This window comes from Anas platyrhynchos, chromosome 2 (assembly GCF_047663525.1).
Source record: "Anas platyrhynchos isolate ZD024472 breed Pekin duck chromosome 2, IASCAAS_PekinDuck_T2T, whole genome shotgun sequence".
Taxonomy (NCBI): Eukaryota; Metazoa; Chordata; class Aves; order Anseriformes; family Anatidae; genus Anas; species Anas platyrhynchos.
In genome coordinates this window covers 58,663,157-58,685,454 of record NC_092588.1, presented here as the reverse complement: position 1 = coordinate 58,685,454, position 22,298 = coordinate 58,663,157, and the positions used below count along the sequence as shown (strand labels likewise).

Below are 22,298 nucleotides of genomic sequence, written 5' to 3'. Positions count from 1 at the left end.
ATGCCAACCAATTTAGAATGGCTCTGGGACTGCAAGGATCCATGCACAATGATAGCTAATGAAACACTCCAAGTGAAAGAACATCAAACTCTGAGCTCAAATGTGAGCATCAAATTCTGAGCTCAAACTCAGAAATGCCACACACAGTTGAATAGTAGTCTGTAACCAAAGTTACAACATTAGGAACTAAAGTTTCTCATCTGAAATATTACTTGAGAATGTAGTTTTCATACAGAACTAGAACTTTCTGCTGACTTGTTAAAAATGGAGAAGGTGTGGGAAAATGAAGAGATGTAGTTAATCTACAAAACAGTGATTTCCTCTGATCAATACCAGTGCTAATGTAGCTTTCTTTTTTTCCCCTTTTCCTTTCCCTTTCCCTTTCCTAAATGGCCATTTTGAAAAAAAAAAAAAGTGACCATCACTCAGTGATTAGTCCTACAGAAATGAATGAGAGCATTCTGGGAAGTGGATTAGTGTTTTAATTAGTCTTTGAGGTTAGATTTCTAGGTACGTTTATGGACCACGTATGGTACTTTACACTGGGGAGTAGTTCTTCTTATTACACCACAACTATTTATCAAGCATTAGTATGTCCAACAGACCAACAGTGAGCTGATAGAGCATCATTACTCAAAAATATCCCTAACAACCTTTCACTCTCAACGTAAACTTCCTTTCAAATGCAAAGAATCATAAAAACCTGCCTGAACATAGAGGAAAGATTTGCATTGTGACTGAAACTAACAGACCAGTTACAAGGATCTGGTGTGGGAATTAGACATTTCCCCAGGACTGTCAATTCATACCTGTTTCAACAGTTAATAACATCAAATGACAATGGCATGAAAGTAAAATAACCTCAGGCAGCTTGTCTGTATTGGGAATGTCAAAAACACCATCAGTCAACTGTCCAAAAAGGGTCTGTCACCAGCAACATAACATGCAGAAGATGCTATCACATCAACTTATGCAGCTACTCCATGACTGGCAGTCAGCAATGACATTTGTCTGGTTTAAAAGTTCATACTATTTCAGATCTAGTTTAGTCCTACAATACTTTTATTTCTCTTGGGAGTAGTATAGAGACTCTTCTTAAATGTGTAGAAAAGCTGAAGTATTCTTCTCTCCTATTGTCAAATGTTTAAGTTACAGCCTGGTAAGAGAATCTATACCTAAAGAAACTATTGCAAGTTCTAAGGTTCATTTCACTTTTCTTTTTTTTTTTTTTAAACTTTTTTTTTTTTTTAATATCTTCTTATCTTTGAAGTAGTGCCAATTCATACTGTTTGAAAAGAAGAATTACTGTAAACGATTCCAGCAGTATAATCTTTGCATACAAAATCAAGGTGGTAATGACTAGTTTCAAGACGTGGGAGGAAAAACATGCACCATTGTCATTACATGCTTCATTGCTTTTATGCCTTTGACCACAGGACTTTTCACTCCTGCCATCTGAATATCTGATACTTTATTAACTCAGTACATAGAGACAGCTGCTAGTAGACTAGAAAGTGTTAGGAATCTCTGTTTCTTTCTTTGACTAAACATATCTGAATGAAGTCTTACAGATTCAAATGTTCACATTTATTAAATATTGTCCTATTTTGGCTGGGCATAGACAAGTCAGTGTCAGTGCTGCACCCTTCTGATGTTGCAGAGACTGTAAGAAACCTCTCCTGCATGGTTCTATATGATTCTTTTAAAATAAAAACAAGACCAATGAATAAATCCTTTTTTTTTTTTTTCTTTTTTAAATATTTTTTCTTTCTTTCTGTGCTTCCGTTACCCAAGAATACAATGTTTTGCCCTAAACCCTAAAATGAGTAACATGAAGAAGTGATTCCTTGCTATTATTAGAGTTGACAACCAAGATTTTATGACATTGTAACTGCAAAGAAACTGATTCAAAGCAATTGCGGACAACTTCTGACTGAAATTACCTAGAGGATCATAACACAGTCTCATGTGTTCTACTTGATTTTCAATTGCATAAAATTTTACTCTCAGGCAGAACTAATTATTAGCTAGAGAGGACTCTGTGTTTTTACTGATTCTTTCTCAGTGGAATTTAATGGGGTACTACTGCAAAAAGAAAAGGAAAAAAACACCTTAAAGCTGAACATTTAATATCTAAGGAAATATGATAAAAGTTTTTTGTTTTTTTTGTTTTTTTTTTTTTTCTCTCTCTCTCTCTCTTATTTTTTTAAAATATATATACAGAACTTAAATCCAAAGGAGCTTCTCATTTATTACCAGTTCTTCACTTTGTTTACTTTAATTTTACACTTTTCCTGATTCTTTTATTGTTACCATGAAATGGATCTTTACATTCCATATACCTAAATATAATTTCGATTTAAAAAATGTCTTATGAAAATAGGAACAATGAAAAGATTCACACTTTCAAATTAGGCAATGCCTCCTGCAAATATTAGGTGTTTGAAATAAAACTGTATCTAAGTTATATCATTTTAGATTTTGTTGTTTGTTTGCTTGTTTGTTTTTTGACTGCTGATGTCGTTACCAACATCATCTTAAGTAAGAGACATATGGCTGCCTGAGGGGAAGCAGTTTGCCTAAAACTTAAACTCAGAATATCATCTTTCAAGAACTTAATAGGCCCTCCCCTCTCCTCTCATTCCCTTCCTTTCTTCTTTTTATTTCAGTAGAAGGCATCTAAGATTCAGGACAACAAAAATAACAGCAAATAGGCCCATATTCAATTGTGTCATTTTTCTCCAAGAAAATCAGGGTAAGTCTTGATGAATTTAACATTAGAAAACACACGCCATGATTAAATAATATGAAACTTCAAGAACTCTGTGCTGAATCATGGCTTAAGGCCATGTTAACTGGAGACTCACTGATGAAAGATTGTTTTATTTCAAATCTTTCCTCCTTATTTCAGGACAAACAACTCATCATAAAAGTATAAAGGACATTTAAATTTAATACTTTGAACAATATAAAGTGAGAGCTGCATAGAAAGTTTAGGGTTTAGGTTTGTAAACTGGGAATGCTGGTTACAGTGAAAAACATTATCTGAAGATGAAGCTCTAATTTATGAATGCTGCTGATCTCTTGCCCACTTACAGCTTAGTTGTGAATTGATTTATAAGCACACACAGGGCAGGGGATAGATTCCCTTTCTCTCCTTTAAGGAATAGACAGATGAACAACATTGAAACACTAGCAAAGACTGGTCTTCTGTGTTTCTTGCTTGGAACCACAGCAAAAATCCTCTTTGGGATCTCTCATGGTCCGAACTAAGTTCAAATCCAGGTTCTTCTCCTTGGCTGAGTATCTTACAACGGAGAGGACAAGCTGGACAACAAATTATAATGAGAAAGGCATTATTAAGAATAGGGATGATAAAATTGAACACTGTCATTTAAAATTCTTTTCCTTACTTTCTGCATTTTAAATGATTATTTAAAATAATTTATTCTTTTAAATGAAGCTGACTTGAATATTACTCTTCCTTCTGCTTGGAAACTGTGCCCTACTTATGGATCTTCTGTTTTAAACAAATTTTCCCCCTAAAAATAATAAAATAACAACTTGATGCTGTGATATGTGAGTGTAATTGAGGATTTATTGACTTAGTTAAAGACCAATTAATCTGTCATCATTTTTCTTTTCTTTTGTTTTTCTGGATGCCAGTGTTACAACCCGAGCACAGCAGCAGCTAGATCATGAAAAGTAACTAAACAGTATAATTCTCTTCTTTCTGAGTCAGAAAAGGTCAGGACACTTATTATTCTTCACATTTTCATAATAAATCCCAAAATATGCACAGAATTCTTATGGCTGATACATAAAGGCGATGATTTAATTTTTACTTTCAGAAAACGATAATTAACCATGAATGTAACAGGAAGGTAATTACACCTAACAAAACTGCCCAAATGTGGCTTTCTAAGATACTCAGTTGAACAAAGACTGCTTGCATATTCATTTCAACATTTCTCACTGCGTTGGGTTTGAGGTGGATGTTAAACAACTGTAGTACTTTCAAGACAGATACTACAGCACGCAAAGAAAATCAGCAACTTCTTTACTGAGAGTGCAGATTGCTTAACACAATGTGAATATCCAGTTTCAAAACAATTGGATTTATGAGTTTCTGATGCAAATATTTTATTTTTGTTCTAAACAACATATTTAGTAAGAGAAAGGAAAAAGTCAATTTTACCTTTATACTACTTCAGAGTGTATTTTAATCAAATTAGAATTGTTCATGTTAAATCTGCCTAATTACTAGGTAGTAGGTTCTCTCTCATGTCATACAGTCTTTGTTATTTAATTCCCTTTTTTTTTTTCCAGTCAGATGATTACAAGCTATAGGAAAATGTAGGCATATTCAAGCAAACCTATGTTTGGCATACAAAGCAGAAGCAACTCAGTAAGACATTTTGTCATTCCTACTGGATTCATACTTAGAGGAACATACCTATAATGACTTGTCTATCTTTCCCAGACAAGTTTGCTTAATTATCTGGAGGCTTGTCCATTAGCACATTCAAATGTTCTTTGATTTTACATTTATGAGCCATCTTCATTTTATATGCCCACAGCAAATTCTCTAATTTGATTATTTCAGTCGCTATGTCCAGTTAAAATTATCCATAACACAATCTAGGCAGAAAAAAACAGCTGTAAAATCGACTTCATGTTTTATTTATGGAATATAAGCTTCAGCTACAGGATTGATTTAATTTTTTCCCTTGAAGTTGAAATGAAATGCTGTGCTACTGAAAGGTTTGGCCAATGAAGAACTTGAAAGAAATAGACAAATTTATAATGTCATTGAAAATGTATCATTCTGAAATGGAGCTGGCTGTTTTCTGCAGCACTCCAAAGAGCTACCTTTGTGGAACACTTCACAAAGTAGTTCCCATTTGTTGAAACAGAGATAATATGTAAAGCATTGATCTTATTTGGAATATGATTAAATGTTTACATTACTGACAGACTTGGTTCCTTTTTCCATTTCACTAATTACAAGTTTGTTTCATTCTTCTGTTAGCCAACAGGCTTACATTTTTTCTCCAAAATACCAAATTATTTTTAATACTGTCTAGTTCAGAAAGAAATTATACTTCATAATAGATCTGGTTTTATGGCTTCTTTAATAGGAAAATAATATTATGTCTATATTTTGACTTTAGAACTACAAACATTTTTTAAAAAACAAACAAGATACTTGAGATTATCATTTTTCTCAACTATACACAATGGATAATTGCTCCTCAATGCTGCCTCATACAGTGATAGTCTAATATGAGTTGCTAGTAACCTTATGCTGATATAGTATTAAAAAAAAAAAAAAAAGGAGAGAGAGAGAGAGAAAGAGAAATAAAATCCAGAAACAGATTCAAACATAGAAAAATTGGGAAATGCCCCACACTTTCAAAATGAACAGCTTTCCAGAAACCAAATGGATCTAGGTTTCCATCATTTAGAACCAGACTAACGTTCCTCATCATTCTAATGAATATGGAGCTTTCATTTCAAAGCAAGGCTCAAAACTTCAAAAGACTTTAGAAGACGAGCACATGTCATATACATTTTACTGAATCTGAAGCTCCAACTGGTAAAACATACTACACAAGCGTATTTTCAGATGAAAAACTTATGTTACTTTTGTGGAAAGAATCATTGATTTTCTCTTTACATAGCAGGTAGAAGAATTTAAATGGATGTTAAATGAACTGGGGGGGGGGGGGGGGGGGAGGGAGGGGGAAGGAGTAACGTCCACCTAATATGAAGCAATCCAAAGCTTGTCTGAATGGACATAGTGAACTGTTACTCTAGGTGGTCATCAAAAACTACCGAACAGCAATGCAAGTTTGATGCACCAGACACTTGCAAAATTTAAACCTAGGATGGCTTTGGTTCTACATTCTGGAACATTTACAAATTGATAAAATATGAATATAAAGAAAAAAAAAAAAGACAAAACAACAACAAAAACCAAACAACCCAATAAAAAGGAAAATAAATGTCCTACATTTTCAATATTTTTTAGATCAATGATAGCTATTATAACTAAGAGTAAGAAAATCTTTGCCATCATTAACACCTTACTTGCCTTATTTTCACATTAATACACTATTCTCTGAGTTTCAAAAGCATAAATTGAAAAATAGATTTAACTATTTGGCTACTACAGATAAACACAACTTCAAAGACCTTTATAGTCAACTGCTTCCCTCTATTGGTATTAATTCTATTAATTCAGTTTCAACCTCAGATTAACTTGCAAAACAGCTTTAGCAACAGTCGCAATTGCTTAAAACAAAACTTGAAGAGCAGCCACATTTTAAAAGAGAAATTGGAGCAAAAAAAAAGGAAAAAAAAAAAAAAAAAAAAAAAAGGTGGTTTTCTTTTGCATGTCGTTGCAACCTTAGACTGAATTCCTTTATTTGAAATTAGGAGAAAAAAATCAATGGGGAAAACATTCTTATTTATTTACCAGGGGAATGGCTGAGTCCACTCTTCAAGAGATTTAATGCTGACTTGCTTGGAGCTTCATTCTAGGATCATTAATTACTGTAAATAGGGGAATCTCAGTCATTTGGGAATACTGAAATCTGGAAATCTTGACCATTATATGACAGAAACTGTTGCATAGAAGACACACAACTATTAGAAAGCATTCAAAGCAGGGCTCTAAAAACTATGAAACATCTGGAGGGCAAAACATATGAGGAGAGGCTGAGGTTCCTTGCACTGTTCAGCCCATAGCAGAGAAGGCTAAGGGAAGGCCTCATGGAGGTCTGCAGCTTCTTCACAAAGGGAGCGGAGGGGCAGGCACTGAGCTCTGCTCTCTGGGGACAGCAATAGTACCTGAGGGAATGGCATGGAGTTGGGACAGAGGAGGGTCAGGCTGGATGTTAGGGAAAGGTTATGCACCGAGATGGTGGTTGGGCACTGGGACAGGCTTCCCAGGGCAGTGGTCATAGCACCAAACCTGCCAGAGTTCAAGAAGCATTTGGACAATGAACTTGGAGGCATGCTTTGATTTTTGGGTGGTCCTGTGTGTTGCCAGGAGCTTGACTCAGTGATCCTTGTGGGTGCCTTCCAACTCAGGAGATCCTATGATTCTGTGATTCTATGTTTGTAACTGAAGCCCTATTTTTGGAGATTAATGAACTATCCTAGTTAAATCTCCAAAACCAGGTTCCAATCACAATAATGCTAGACTACTCTCAGAAAATATAGTCTTGTTAAGATGGTGAAAATCAGTGTATAACTACTAGGAAGGAGTTGATATTTTAAAAGATGAACACAAAAAGTAAAGAAATTCATAAAAAGATTGATACTTCTCCAGATAATAAGTACATGGAGTATCACAAAATAAGAGATTGTTTTGTGTTCTGCTCTTGAAGATTACGAGACAGACCATTATTACACACTGGAAAGCTTCTTGTTCTTTTTTGAAGTGAGCACATTTTCTTCTTTTATTTGGAGGACATAAATTATAGATGTGGTAGTCCCTTCAGATACACAGAAAAGGTTAAAATTATGAATTTCCGAATTTATGAATTTTAGAGTTACTTCTACATAAAATTTGTTTGATTCTGTTCTTAAAGTCAAATCATAGTTCAATACATTTCCCATGAAATACTGCCAAAGAGATTACAAACAACCTAAATGGAATGTGTGAATGCATTAAATAACTGCTCTGCAGAAGGGGGGACAACTCTGGAAAATTTCATGAAGGCATATAGTCAGAAGTCATATAAAAGTTCACCTTCACCTGTAGTAGTCTCACATATGGTTCAGTCTTAAGAATTGCTTTAGTTCTCACTTCTACCCAGCAGCAGAAAACAAATTTATAATCTTTATAGATCACTCTGACAGCAGTTACCATTCTGATTGTTCAACAGCCCACTAGGGTTTTAAAGCTGATAGCAGCATCACATTGGCAGTGTGGAATTCAAGCAACATCTCAAAATGATACGAAGATAGATGGACAGTGATCTTTTTTTATTATTATTATTATTTTTATTTTTTTTCTTTTTTCTTTCCTGTAATCTGCACAAAATTGTCTGAATTGTTCATGCCTAGACTGTACTGGATATACAGTTAAATACACATTCATAGCACATAAAACTTCCTGCGCTCATTTGCATGCATTATTCTTATCGGCTTGTCCTCATTCCAAAATAAAAGTGTTTCAAAAGGCTTGAAACAGTTAACCTGCTAACAGTCCCCTATACCTTACACACTGTAAGTAGCAAAATGTAACTCAAACTGAAGAGTGACAGAGAATAAAAAATAGATGTGGTGTTTCAGGTTTGGAGCAGTAAATTATCATGTTATTCATTGAACTCTCCCTAGGCTCAGCCAACCATACATCATCTGTCAATACACCAAATTCAATCTATAAATTAATGTCATGATTTTTGTGCTGTCACTAAATGTATGCTATTCACAGGGGAGGTCAGGAACCACAGAAGTTACGTTATTTTACAGGGTGATACATATTCACAAATCCCAGGAGATCTGACCTATATCCCATGTAGCTGAGCAGAAACCTTTTTATCTGAGTTGATAACTCCAGTTTCAGCAAACTTGAGGAGAGGAGGTGGGGTACTATACCAACAAGTCCAAAGGTAAAGTATATGCCCAACACAACATGGGTTGTCAAGTAGGCCTGAATTAAGTATTTGTATCTTTTATTCTAGTTACAGAAATGAAAATTAATGGAAAAAGTGAAAGAACCTAGAGGTCCACCACCTATGTACTTCTTTGTTGGTATCTTAAGACTGAGTCAATGACATCCCAGTACTTTCCAAGACACCAGATTGTTACAGGGTTAGGAGCTTGAGTGAATGACACAGCAAATAGTTGTGCTTCAAAACCAAGGGTCTTAAAATACCAGTCCCAATAACAAATACATAGAGACACAGAGAAAATGATAAACAGTTAAGTAGAGCTGTCTTAAACTTTCTTATTTGCTAAGAGTTTCTTGATATATCAGTAAATTCTTACATAAATGAATGTTTTCTGGGTCCTAGATATGCTTGTTGGAATTAAGTTATGAAGATTTCTTTTACCTAATCATACAGCCTGAATAGTGCCATTGAACAAGGCTTGCCTCATCACAAGTCTAGCATCATGTATACTGGAATGAGCAATTGAAGAGTTTTCTATTTTGATTCCACGGCAAAACAGATGAGAAGCACGGTACTTTCACAGAAGCATGATGCCTTTTTTGCAGACCAGAGCTGGCTTGCAGCAGACTGACTTGGCAGGAGAGCATGACTGGTTGTATGCATGAAGACATAACAACAACAAAAATTCTTTATTGACTTTCCCTTACATTGGGCAATGAAGAATACAGCCCTTTTCAGATGAGACCTCTTAACATGGTGCTAACATTTCTGCAAGGTTTTAAAGGATAATTCATAAGGCAGTGAGGAACACCTAGGGGTGTTCCTAGAGCTAGATGGGACTTTTCTGACTGAATGGAGATTTATCCAGACCTAAATGTACTGTCAGAAACCTACCCATTTCTCTGCCAGTCTAACTGGTAGGCTGCTGAAGAATCCAGGATTTCAGCATCAAGGACAATTATTTCATGTTGATGGAAGTCAAAAGTTCAAAAGCCTAGGGAACTACAGCTACAATAGAATAATTAGTCAGGCCCCAGAGTCCTGCATAAATTTCCAAGAAAAATATCTTGTTTAAATCTCCTTTTCACAAGAACATTTTTTAAATCCATTTTTAAATTTCAATTTTAGAACACAGGATGTTGTAAATGTGAAACCATACAAATGTGCATTATTCTGTGTTGTAGGACCAGGTGATAGAAAATATAAGCCGTGGAAAGAAATTGAGCCTGTTTCTCCTGGGTTTACGTTGAACTTTTTAAAAACAAAGTCTCATTCACTTCTCTCCCAGAGTACCTAGTACAGCAGAGGACCCTGGAACAAATTGCTCAGTTTAATGCTACCACATGCATAATGCAGTGTGGGATGGATTAATCAAGGTGGAGATGACAGGCTTCTGTTCTAGTTTCAACTAGATGCTGGTATGCCATTCTCTTTTCAACCTTAGCACTTCTGATACATTTTTGTTCTTTTTGATTATGTTAAAAAAAATAATCTAAACAAACAAGACAATCTACCAGGAATTACATTATATTACATTACAGTATATAAACATATATACACTAAAATACATATAAATACATATACACCTACAAATAGTTACAGATTCTAATTTCTTAGGACAATCTCCACATGATTACTTTCAGCCTTTTATTCCATTAGAAATATAGACAGTGATTCTTTTTTCTTTTCTTTTCTTTTCTTTTCTTTTCTTTTCTTTTCTTTTCTTTTCTTTTCTTTTCTTTTCTTTTCTTTTCTTTTCTTTTCTTTTCTTTTCTTTTCTTTTCTTTTCTTTTCTTTTCTTTTCTTTTCTTTTCTTTTCTTTTCTTTTCTTTTCTTCTTTTCTTTTTTCCAAACTAAGACCTATGTTGTTCTGTACTGCCTAATAATGAAATTATCAATCAACTAAATGACAGGCAGACCATAATTTCAAATGCAGTGGCTATTACGAATTCAGTTCTATGATCATTATAATAAAAACAAGGTAATATGCCTAAGAACCTGAATAGTGTGAAGGAAAAACAACCTTAAGTATAATGAAAACATTACAAAGCCTTTAGAAAAATCCCAAAGCCTTCTATTTTACGGAAAGTCAGTAAGAAACGACTTTGCTTAATGTAGAATGACAAATACTTAGCGTGAGCTGTTCTGTGAACACCAGAGTGGTTGTTAACATGGATGTTTAAATGGTGCTTTTAAAATGAAGGCATTAAATTTGCTTGCAGTCTTACCCTTTTCCAGCCCAATGTGTCATTTTATATCTTGAGTCCCACATGTAAGAAAGCATTGAAAAGCAACCATGTAAAGCATTTAGCTTCTATCTTATACAAAATACTCAGTAATTTGAATTAGCAGGCTTTTGGTTCTGTTTTTCAGGAGAAAGGAAGCATGGACCTACTCATGCTTCAGAACATAGTTAATCTATTCTCATGTAGTTTGGAAAGACAACTATTCTGTCACTGATATTCATTTATGCTATGAATTATACAAAGGATAAAACAGTATCTCTATATTTTTACTTCACAGGACTAGCAATTATTTATGGTATAGTACATTTATCAAATCCCCTAAGAAACTCAAAATGGAATCAAGGAGAAATCCTGTTATATACAGATGCACAAAGTATTAATAATTTCAGATTTCAGTTTTAGGGTAAACAGCCGGAGAGCAAAGAGAACTTTTTTTTTTTTTTTTTTTTTCTTGTTAGCTAAATATTAGACAATGTTGTTAGACAGCATTTTTATAGACCTATAGCATTTATAGACCATCCCACTAATACACCCTTTGTCCTGGTACAAAGCATGGCAGCTGCAGATACTGCAAGATTCTTTAGATGTTTAGCAGCTTAGGGGAAAAAATAATTATGAAACTTTTTATTAAAATCTATGAAATAATTCCATACCTCTGCATGCCTGACATCCTGGACTTCACCAGGTTAGTGAAGACTAACCTGCCTTCAGTTTGTGCTCATTGGGAAAGTATGTCAAATTTCTAGGGCAGAGGCTTTGAGATTTGTATATTTGTACAAGTCTCTCTAAAATCAACGTTCCGCTGAATGTTCACTATCTACCAGATTAAGTTGGAATCTGCTTTCTTTCTCCTGTTTGCCTTCTGCAGTTAGGCAGATCTTTTTCTACTCTTTCACTCTCGAGGAGTCCTACATGTTCTAAAATGGGTGATTTGCTATTATCTTAACTATCTTGCTTGACTTTTGTTCCTATGGGAACAGTTTAAATTTCAATCCCTCTGAGTAGAATTGTGATAAGGAGAGCACTTACAGTGTCTACACTTCAATATATTTGTACAGGAAGAAAGAACAATGCAGAACTTCTCCACTTATCTAGATCCACCATGTTAAACATTAGTAAAGACTGTCCAGACAAGTCTACAGGAAGTGAACAGCAAGGGCAACTGAATGGTTATCATATCTGCAAACTACACAACTGTGTAATGGAACTTTACTGAAAGACAAAAAAAAAAAAAAAAAATCAGCTTCCATGTGTTTTGACTTTCAAAACCCTAAGTTTAGAATTTTTCATGTTGCAGTTCCAGATCAAGTTTACCATTTTGAATTTCTGCAGCTAGAAGTCATACAACTTTTCTGCTTATTTAGCCACAGCTTCCATGTGTGCTCCTGCTAGGCTGGATGTTTACCTTATTTCCTTACTGTCCCCCATTTGCCCTATAAACAGGGAATGAAGCAGTTTTCCCAGCTAAGGGGGCCCTGTCTGGGAGAAGTCCTGATGGGAAGGCCATTTTGTGGGTCTAGTGTTTTAAAATTTAACAGCTGGCAGTTTTACAAAAAACCCACAAGGTTATCTTCACAAAATTTGTTTTGTTTAATGTTTATTAATCTTAGAACTAAGTTTGCACCTTACTTAATAATCTAAAAGTGGCTGAAAAATATGGAATTTAATAGTGTAATCTATCTAAGGTTATCTATCAAGGTTATCTAAGGATCTATCAAAGGTTATCTCCTGGAGATAGGGTAATATTTTCTCTATTCCTTCCACTCACTACTTAAACATAATGCTAGTGTGTCAGAAAATTGTATCAATGTAGTTCCTAAACTCACCACAGAAAAATGAGGACCAACATAAAAGCAACTATGAGAAATGACCCCAAATCCAAATATTTCTAATTTATAAATGTTAAAGTCAGAATAAAGGTGCATATTTTTAGGTAGGCATGAAATAATTAAGAAACAAAAGTGAGTATTAATGATAAGGCAACCAGTGGTCAAGAAAAAGAGAATACACATTCTAAATATCAATCTTCAAATATAACATTTATAACCATAGATTGAACTTTGCCCTGAAAGTGGAAAAGTGTTTCAAAAAGTTATGATCAAAAAGAGGGAGGGTAAGAATCCATCTGGATATTTAATCTCATTCAATGCCTGTGTTTTCACCTTTTTTTAATCTCAAAAAAATTGTGGCACATGTGGAAGTACAAACATATGTGAACTCCAATGAACCATTCATTCAGGTCCATCATTTAAAAACAAACAAACAAACAAACAAACAAACAAAAACAAAGTGGAAAATAATGGGTCATAAATTTTCATATGGCAATCCTCACTGATACAACAGAAACATATCTTGCAGAAAGTTTTCAACTGTACAGATTATATATTTTGTTTTTCTATAAGCAAAAGGGGAGCTTTGCTTGTGTTCCCTCTTATGGTACCAGAAGTCTGTTTGGGAAGCTGTTCTACACCTTCATGATCCTAGAGCTTCAAATCCACAAAACAGTGGAAGCCTGGTTGTTTTTAAAACTTATGTAGCTATTTGTATTGCTAGTAATAACAGCAAGAATAATCACTTCATTCAAAGACTCAGTGTTTCACTGTGATTTTAATCCAAAACCTCCAGGGTTCTTAGCTGTCAAAGGATATAGTGATATGAATTACATCTAATATTCCAATGACATCTGCCAAACTATTCAATCACAGGATATAGAACAGAGTTGTCTTCACTTTTTCTTGTGAAAACAAGCAAGGAGAAGAATCCAGCTCATAATCAGTGGTAATTCAGTAATAGTCTAAAAGCTTTTTTAGTATAAAAATAAACAGAACTTGTGCCTTTTTAAAAAAAAAAAAAAAAAAGCAGCAATGTAATTTTTTTTCTTTTTTTAATAAGAGACAGCAACACCAGAAAATAGTGAAAACAAGTTTAAAAGAAGAAAATGGGGACAGAATCAAAAGAATAAAAAGTAATTGGACACAGTGTATCATTCTTTTTCAACAAAAAGGAAAACTTTTTTTTTTTTTTTTTACTATTAAGACATCAGTTTCACTGCACTCAGAAGAGCTGAAAGCATAAGAATATAAAAGAAAAGAACTGTTTATTTTATGGATGTATAAAAAAGCATTATCAAAGTAACAACCATAGCAACAACATATTCAATAAATTACAATGGTGGATTCAACCAAAGCAACTGTACTATCATTAATTAAGTTGCATCAATATATTGTGTTGATGTTGTTGTGTAGAAACCTCACAGAAGTTACAAATATTCAAAACTGACTTTTTGCAATACCCCATTTCTGTTTTCCCCAGGGCTTGTATAGTGGGAGTTGTAAGCGAATGCCAAAATACAGCGTCTTAAATATAATGAAGATGTTTCTTAGCTGTGATGACTCTTGTAACTACAGTTTATGTATGTTTGGGAAGAAATAAACTTCTTCAGTTCATCTACTACTTTGCAGAATAGGGCATTGTACTGAAGAGAAACCAGACAAATACCAGTATCCTGGGAGCTGCCTGCATTTACCTCATGGTTTGAGTTCTAGAATTGCCCTATGGTTTTGCCCCCTGCTTTCTGTTGGTCATGTCACTCTTATTTTATACTCAAAGAAATCACTGAGGTCACATTTCAGACCTAATTTATTGAATTGGTCATATCTGAATCTCCATCATTCAGAAAAAAATAGTAAAAACAAAATGAAATAAACAAGCAAACAAGCAAATAAAAAAAGCCCACAAATATTTTCCTTTTATTAATAAGCTTACAACTTCATCATTTTTCTTTACATTCTGCAGTTGGAATATTAAAACAAATTTGTCACAAACCTGTGCTGCACTAAGCTGATACGAGAAAGGAACTTGTATCACTTAATATTTTGTTGGCATCACTGAAGGAAAAATCATGCTCCCATGTGGCCTGTCAGTGACCTAGAAATCTCATTCATCATAAACTAGCTGTCATTCAGGCACAATCCTTATCACGGTATCAACTTCCACAATAGTACCACAAACTTTAATCAGTATTCCTGTCCTTCAATTTAATTTTCTTGTTGGTCATAGAATGAAGTATTACATACTTCATTAATACTTCATTCTATCTACAAATTTAGAGAGAATTTACAGGACATTTCAGAATGCTTGTCTCACTGCAGACACTTGGTTACTGCCACATTACAGACAGTAAGCCTTGCAGGAAGAATAGCTTCTCAATAGCTACATTTGTCTGAGCATTGCCATAGATATAGAAAAGACTAATAGAACACTTACCTGAAAACAAAAAACAGATTTTTTAATAATAGTATTATAGAAAGACAACACCCCTAACACAGTAGCTAGAATGGTTCTACTTTGTTTGAAGTACTCTCAGAAGTTCTGTGCATTGTAAAATATTGTAAAAATACCAGGAAATGTGGCAGGTAAAGGATGAAGGCATTTTCCCACATGGCAGCAAGGAGGTACTCTTACCCACATGCCCATTTTATTTAAGCATATGAAAAATGATGCAAAAGGGATGAATGAAAAACACATTAAATAATCATTTATTTTACAAATGCCCTTACTGCTAAGCAGTCATTACATCTTCAGTAATGTTGCTACGGCTACTTGAATGTCGACTTTAACCTTCTGTACTTGTTCTTGTGATAAGGTAATTTCCTATCTTAAATTATATTATTATTATTATTATTATCATTATTATTATCATTATTATTATCATTATCATTATTATTATCATTATTATCATTATTATTCCTGATGCATTTAAAAGACAACAGTAATATTTTTTTCAACCTTTATTATGCTGGAGTAAACATGTTAGATTACCCCAAACCACTTCATTTTTATTCACAGTGTTCTATCCTTCTACTTTTAACCTGCTTATACATTTGACAACACTAAATTGTATGTCATCTGAATGTGTTAGAAACCTGAGAGTATTGCATTTCCCCTGATCTATAGCAACTGAGAATTTCATGATTCTTGATAATGAGATTGTTAAAATTCCCTTAATGACAATAACTTTCACATGACTTTCAGGAAGGCTGAAACTGAAACATTAGCGTGTCCCTGACTAAGGTGGCAGCAATTTCCCATGGACTGGAAAAGGAGTCCCACTGTTTAGAGTCTGTCTTAAATTGAATGAGTTATAGACTACTTTTCATGTTATTTAACCAGCCATGACTTCTCATTGTTTTGCTACTATTAAATAATTCTGAGAAAATTTAAAAATATTTCTTGCTAATTATCAAACTCACAACTTTGTCTGCTAGAATGGAATTCAGAAAGAAATAAAACAACTGCAAGAATGTTCCTTCTCTCCCTAAAGAGGGATGATTCTTCTTTAAAGACTTGTCATCCCATGCTTTTTATCAGAGAACTGTAATATCTGAGAAGGGTTTGCCCTTCAAAACATTTCAACAGACCTTCAGAATCAAACAGATTTCTACAGCTGTTGTAGGATTTGGGAGTACTGGTGTTAGTGATGGGAACAACTAGTTGATAACAAAGGCATAAGAAATATTTCTGTTTTTCTACGGAATGTTTTCATCAGCAAATGAAGATTATCAAAAATTAGATGCTCCTTAGATGTCTCATTTGATGAAATCCTAACGGAAATATGGGGGCTACAACACATACAGAGCTCAGGCTTACCAGCATCTGCCCTGAAGGCAATAAGCAGGCTGAGGGCCTATAAGCCACAGGAACTTGGGAAAAAAACATAGGCTCCCAAACAGCACACTCCATGGACTGGTATTACAGCTCTCAGGCCTTCTGTTTTCCAAAGTGTTCTACATCTTTAGAGCCGTATTTTAGATTAGAATACATTTTACCATGCTTAATTTCATAATTAAGAAAGCAACATATGAGAAAAATGTGCTTTGTTTCAGACTGCACAGAGAAAGATACCAACTTATACTATCAAAAGCAAAAATGATATGTGTTATATCGAAACATTCACAGGTACAACTTTGACAAGAAACCTGTCTCATATTCTTCAGTCCCCACCTACCTAACCCACAGTACCTACATACCTCAAACCTAACTCAACTGTCTTCTTAGAGGATTTGCTCCACAACCTTCGCAGGGACAGAGAAAAGGATAATTTGCCCACAGCTATCTTCTTGCCCTTCTTGATGATGGATGTGACATCTGTCCTTTTCCAAACACCAGGAACTTCCCCAGGCTGCTATAATCATTCAAAGATGCTAGAGAGTTGTCTAGCAATGCCACAGGCCAACTCCTTCACACCCTCTATTGCATCCCATCTAATTTAATGGAGTTGTCTACGACAGAAAAGTGATTTAACTGAGGACTGCCTCTGTCTTCCTCTACTGTGGGATCTACTTCACTCCTGCTGATTGCTAGGAGGCTCAGGGACCTGGAAGGTCTGAGGAAAAGCCTTACCAGAGAAAAGCAAGGTATAAACAAGGCATTGAGTACCTCAGCCTTTCCCATGTCCCTGTCACTATGTCCCCTCCCACATTCACTTAGCCCTCCTTTTGTTGTTGATGTACTTGAAAAAATCGTTATTGTCCTTCTTCCTGGCTAGTTTCAGCTCCAGCTGAGCTGGAGTTTTTCTGGCTCCATTCCTGCAAGCACAGACAATGTCTCTGTATGCCTTCCAAGTAGTCTGTCCCTGCTTCTGCCTTCTATGTGCTTCCTTATGTGTTTGAGATGAGTCAGGAGGCCATGTACATCCATACTAGCCTTACACAACGCTTTTCTTCTGCAGTATGGAAATGACAGTTCTTGTGCTCAGAGGAGGCTGTCCTTGAAGATTAGCCTGTTCTTCTGGGCCCCTTTGCTCTCCAGGACAGTTCCCCACAGGATTCTGACAAGCAGATCCCTGAACAGAGCATTGCCTCTCACCAGTTTATTGATCAACTGCATCAAGAAATTATCTTCAATATGTTCCAATAATCCAGATTGTTTTTGTCCACCTGTATTGGCCTTCCAGAAGATATTGGTGTGCTTAAGTTACCCAACAGTACCAAGGCCTGGGACTGTGTGGCCTTCTCCACCTGCCTTAAGAAGGCTTCATCTGTCTCCCCTTGTTGATGAGCAGGTCTATAGCAGAAATGTACTACAACATCAGCTGTGCTGGTCTGTCCTCTGATGTCTGCCGACAAGTTCTCCACCGGATTGTCACTTTACCCAAGACTCCATTCACTCAAAACACAGCTCTACACAGAACATAATCTTAAGGTAGAGTGTCTAATACTGGTATCTTGTTATCACCTTAAGGTACCTGCATCTTTTATACACAGCTGGGTTCAAGATTGAGAAGGTACATCATATCTTTTATAGAAGAGAGGGATGAGAGCGCCAAACAGCCTGAACTTTCTTAGGTTTTCTCCTTTGGTGAAACATTCCTAAGCTATCAAAAAGTTGTCACTTTAAAATATATCTGCACTATAGTAACTCTAGGGAAGGAATAAGACCTTTTCATTAGAAAACAAGGGGAATGCATGTGTTGGCAAATGGAAACATTTCTGTAGAAGTGATTTCTGTGCTGTTGAAATATAATGTAAATGCTTTTATTAGGTTATTAATCATGTTAGGGTAGAGAGTCATTAATATTTACACACATAAGGAACTGAAGACTTTAATGTGAAATACTTATCTAATGAACAGCTATCTGATCCTAGGAAGCCATTATTTTTCTGTTTGTGTTTTTAAATTTAAATTATAAAAACAAAAGTTTTTCTGTCAATCTGTCTTTCATGATGGGATAAACAGATCAATGCTTGAAAATACTTGATTGTACTTAACTAAGATTGTAAACCATGCAATATTTGTATGAAAATTTAAAGATATCATTTTAAAATGCACAGTTTCAAATATGTCAATTAAAACAAACAAACAAGCAAATGACGACAACAACAACAGAAATCTCATTAGTAACAAATCTAATTAAAAAAACAAAAATCAAGTTAACTATTCTGTAGGACACAGACATAGATGTATATATACATGCATTTCCAAACAAGAAAACAGTGCACTTTAATAGTGCAGCGTTCGGTGTCTCACAATAACTACCTGTCATTATGTACCATGATTCCCAATTCTGCTCTCAATTTAACTCACTCATTATACTATGTAGCTGTACAAACTGCAGACTACTTGACATCCAGCTTTACTATATCCTGGGGTTTTAGCTGTTATTTACCTCTTTGCAATGGAATGATAATTATAAGCTTAGCAAGTGCCTATAGCAAAACTTAGTAAAAAAAAAAAAAAAAAAAAGGGTATGTTTCACATCTTGACTTAATAATACCCCATAGGTAATGTTTACTCATTTTTACAAGTTTAGATGAAAATCTCCAGTCTTTAGGCCATCTAGGTGCAGTCAAAGATGAGTAATGGAGGAAAGAGCTCTATAGCACCCCCAACACCTCCCAAATTATATTACAAAACAAACAAACAAACAAAAACAAAGAGAAAAACAAACAAACAAACAAAAACACAAAAAGATACCCCAAAACATAAACCCCAAACACCAGAATTCTTGTTTATAACACATTTCTTTAACTTTAGGAATTCTCTCTGGTGTTTTAAGTTAATTCATCTGAGCAAGGCTTTGATGTGTAACTTGATTTCATCAAGCTCAAGATGCAATATCAATTGCTTACCTGACTCACACGCAAATGTCTTTGACGTCTCATCATGAAAGATAATTGCCACTGCATGCTTCTTTGTCTCTCGAGGCAATCTAGTTATGTTTTTGATATTGTGCAGCTCTGTTACCTTAAAATGAAGAAAAATATTTTAGGTCAGTTTATAAATAATACAAATAAGAATACTGACTACCACAACTCAATTTTTACTACAGTCTATATTCCCTATATCCACCCCCCCCACTTCCCCCTCCCCCCCACTAAGGCTAGCTAAATTTGTAGGTTTGTCATTGACAAAAAGAAATAAATAACTACTGTTTAAAGTTGTAAAACATTCTATAAAATTCAATATATCAAAAAGTGAAGTATATTTTAATAATAAATTTCTGCTTGAAAACACAGACACTACAATGATACTAAGTCTTGTGATACTTTATAATAATTTTTCAATTTCTACATTCATACAACTTTTATAAGTTTCAAAATCTACATTAAATATATACCTAATGTAGAAACAACAGTGTATTATAGGTTCAGGCAAGTAACTCAGTGATCATGCCAATTAATATCACTACATTTGTGTGGATAGATCTTCATTTCTTTAGAGTGTAATTGTCATCCTCATCAGAACTAACAAATTTATTTTATTTTCCAAATATTAGAAAAGCTTATCAATTAAAAAAACCTCCGAGAGCAAATTTACAGCATAAGCAATCCAATCTATCTCCAGCTTCCTTTAATGCAAGTAGATAACTACAATTAACAAAAATGGAAGAAGAACATGTTATTACAACTTGGGTTGGTAGCACAGCCTATATTAAGCTGCTTAGCACTTATCGTAAAATGTTCTTGGTTACTTGTTACTCTGGGCAAACTTTATCTGTTTATAGTTAGGTTTTCCACCCAGGCAGAACATCTGCCTCAGGCAGAATTAATTTCTTTCAAATGTCACCCATGGGGAAAAAATGGACTACAAGTGGGTGGGGTTTTATTTATTTATATTTGAGTTCTGATGATCCCTGTGTGTAGCTCTAGCATTCCTTTTAAGATACTTGGAAGAATGTTTTTTTTATGAGGCAGGCTTTATATGGTGCAGTAAAACAAATAAAAAAAGCATGCTAGGGCAATTCCTAAAAACATTGAGAGCAGATGAGCAGGGTCAGCCATCAAGAAGCCAGGGTAAGAAATTGAGACAAAGCATTAAATGGACTGTATGGGTGTTGTTGAGATCTTGATTTCAGCAAAATTCACTCTAGTTTGACAATGTCTTCAGCTTTGCTAAATTAGAGGTACTCAATAACAACCACTGTTCTCTTCTCATTCCCAAATCCTGTGATTTAATCATAGATAGATTGGTCAGGTATTATTGGTGAACTGATGCCATCTTTTCCCAATTCTCATTCACATGCCTAGAAATGTGTTTTAGAAATGTGTTTTAACATGGTTCTTCCCATGGTCTAAGGTGAGGTTGTCAGACCTGTAGTTTCCCCAAGGTGAAACTACAGAAAGGCCTTTTGGCCTTTTCTGGACATGGGCACTTGCATTGCCATTGGGTTCCTAACACAATCGGGCTTTGCAAGAAATCATTTATTTCTCTCTCTCTTTGTTCTTTTATTATTATTATTATTACTATTTATTTTTATTTTTGCTTAGAGGGCAAGAGAGGGTCTGAATACTAAATGCCACTGTCTTATTCAGAGAATGTGTATGACTGTTCATAATATACAAAACAATCTTAAGTCTTGTTACATTAAGAAGAGTAAATGTCAGAATAACAGGAAAGAAAACAAACGCTTTGAATAGTGACAAGAGGACATATTAAACATTCTATCAATCTCTCTCAGACAGTAAAGACATATTATTTTCTTTAACATTCAAGTGTTAAAGATTACAAAAAGTCCTTCAATGCTTATAAGTTTAATAATTGATCCAAAACAAAGTTTACATTGCTGGCACCAAAGTAACGTAACATTCACAGTAATTTTTGTTCAGACTTTGGTAACTGCAGACAATGAAGGAGGCATACATACCTATCTGTAAAGATGATTTTATGGGTTGTCTTGTTGATCAGTACATAAAGCTGATTTAATTTAATATTGACAGAACATTTTCTATGTAAGACCATTTATACACTTGGAAATACTGTCAGCATGAAATGAACAAAAACCACAATTTTATTTTATGTGCTGGTGGGAACTTCATGTCAGAACAAGACTATCAAAACAGCACCAAATTTTGACATTCTGCTCTTCAGTGCCCACACGAGAGATTCAGTAGAACAAAATGCAAGACAAGTGAAGAAAAGCCGTTTCAATTCAGGGGAAGAAGGGTTTTGTTTTAAACACATTTCAACTTTGTTTCTGGAATCATACTGCCTCCCCAGACAGCGCAGAATTTCTTATAACTCTTGTGTGTTATGTAAATGAATTACCTCTTCCCAACATAAATTGCTTCTTCCAAACTCTCTGGCATTTGCTTTTCTTTTTTAAAAAATAAAAAAATAAAAAACAAAATAAAACAAAACAAAACATTTTTTTAGAGCCATTCAGAGTTTCATGCAGGTCACATTTCTCTTGTGTCCGTCCTTCAAAAATAATGGACTTGTTTCAAACTATCATGAGATATTGTGAGATATAACTTTTCTCATCAAATGTTTTAATGGTTTAACATGAGTAGCCAAAATACATGTATTTCAGTTAAAAAAATTGAAAGGATTTTTTTTTTTTTTTTAAGTACATCATATCTTACGCCTTGAAATACTTTGTTTTACAAGAACTGAAGATCTTGAAATAATACTGATTTCATTA

At 34.6% G+C, this 22,298-nt stretch overlaps 1 protein-coding gene across 3 annotated transcripts in view; it reads right to left on the bottom strand.

Moving 5' to 3' along the window:
* The window catches only part of DOK6 (docking protein 6), a 251,284-nt gene that overhangs the window by 114,994 nt on the left and 113,992 nt on the right, over positions 1 to 22,298 (bottom strand). For all 3 annotated transcript variants that reach the window (XM_038174136.2, XM_072034808.1, XM_027451907.3), the window contains exon 3: positions 19,507 to 19,621. In XM_038174136.2, coding sequence (XP_038030064.1) covers positions 19,507 to 19,621 — 115 coding nt within the window. The remainder of the gene's footprint in view (positions 1 to 19,506; positions 19,622 to 22,298) is intronic.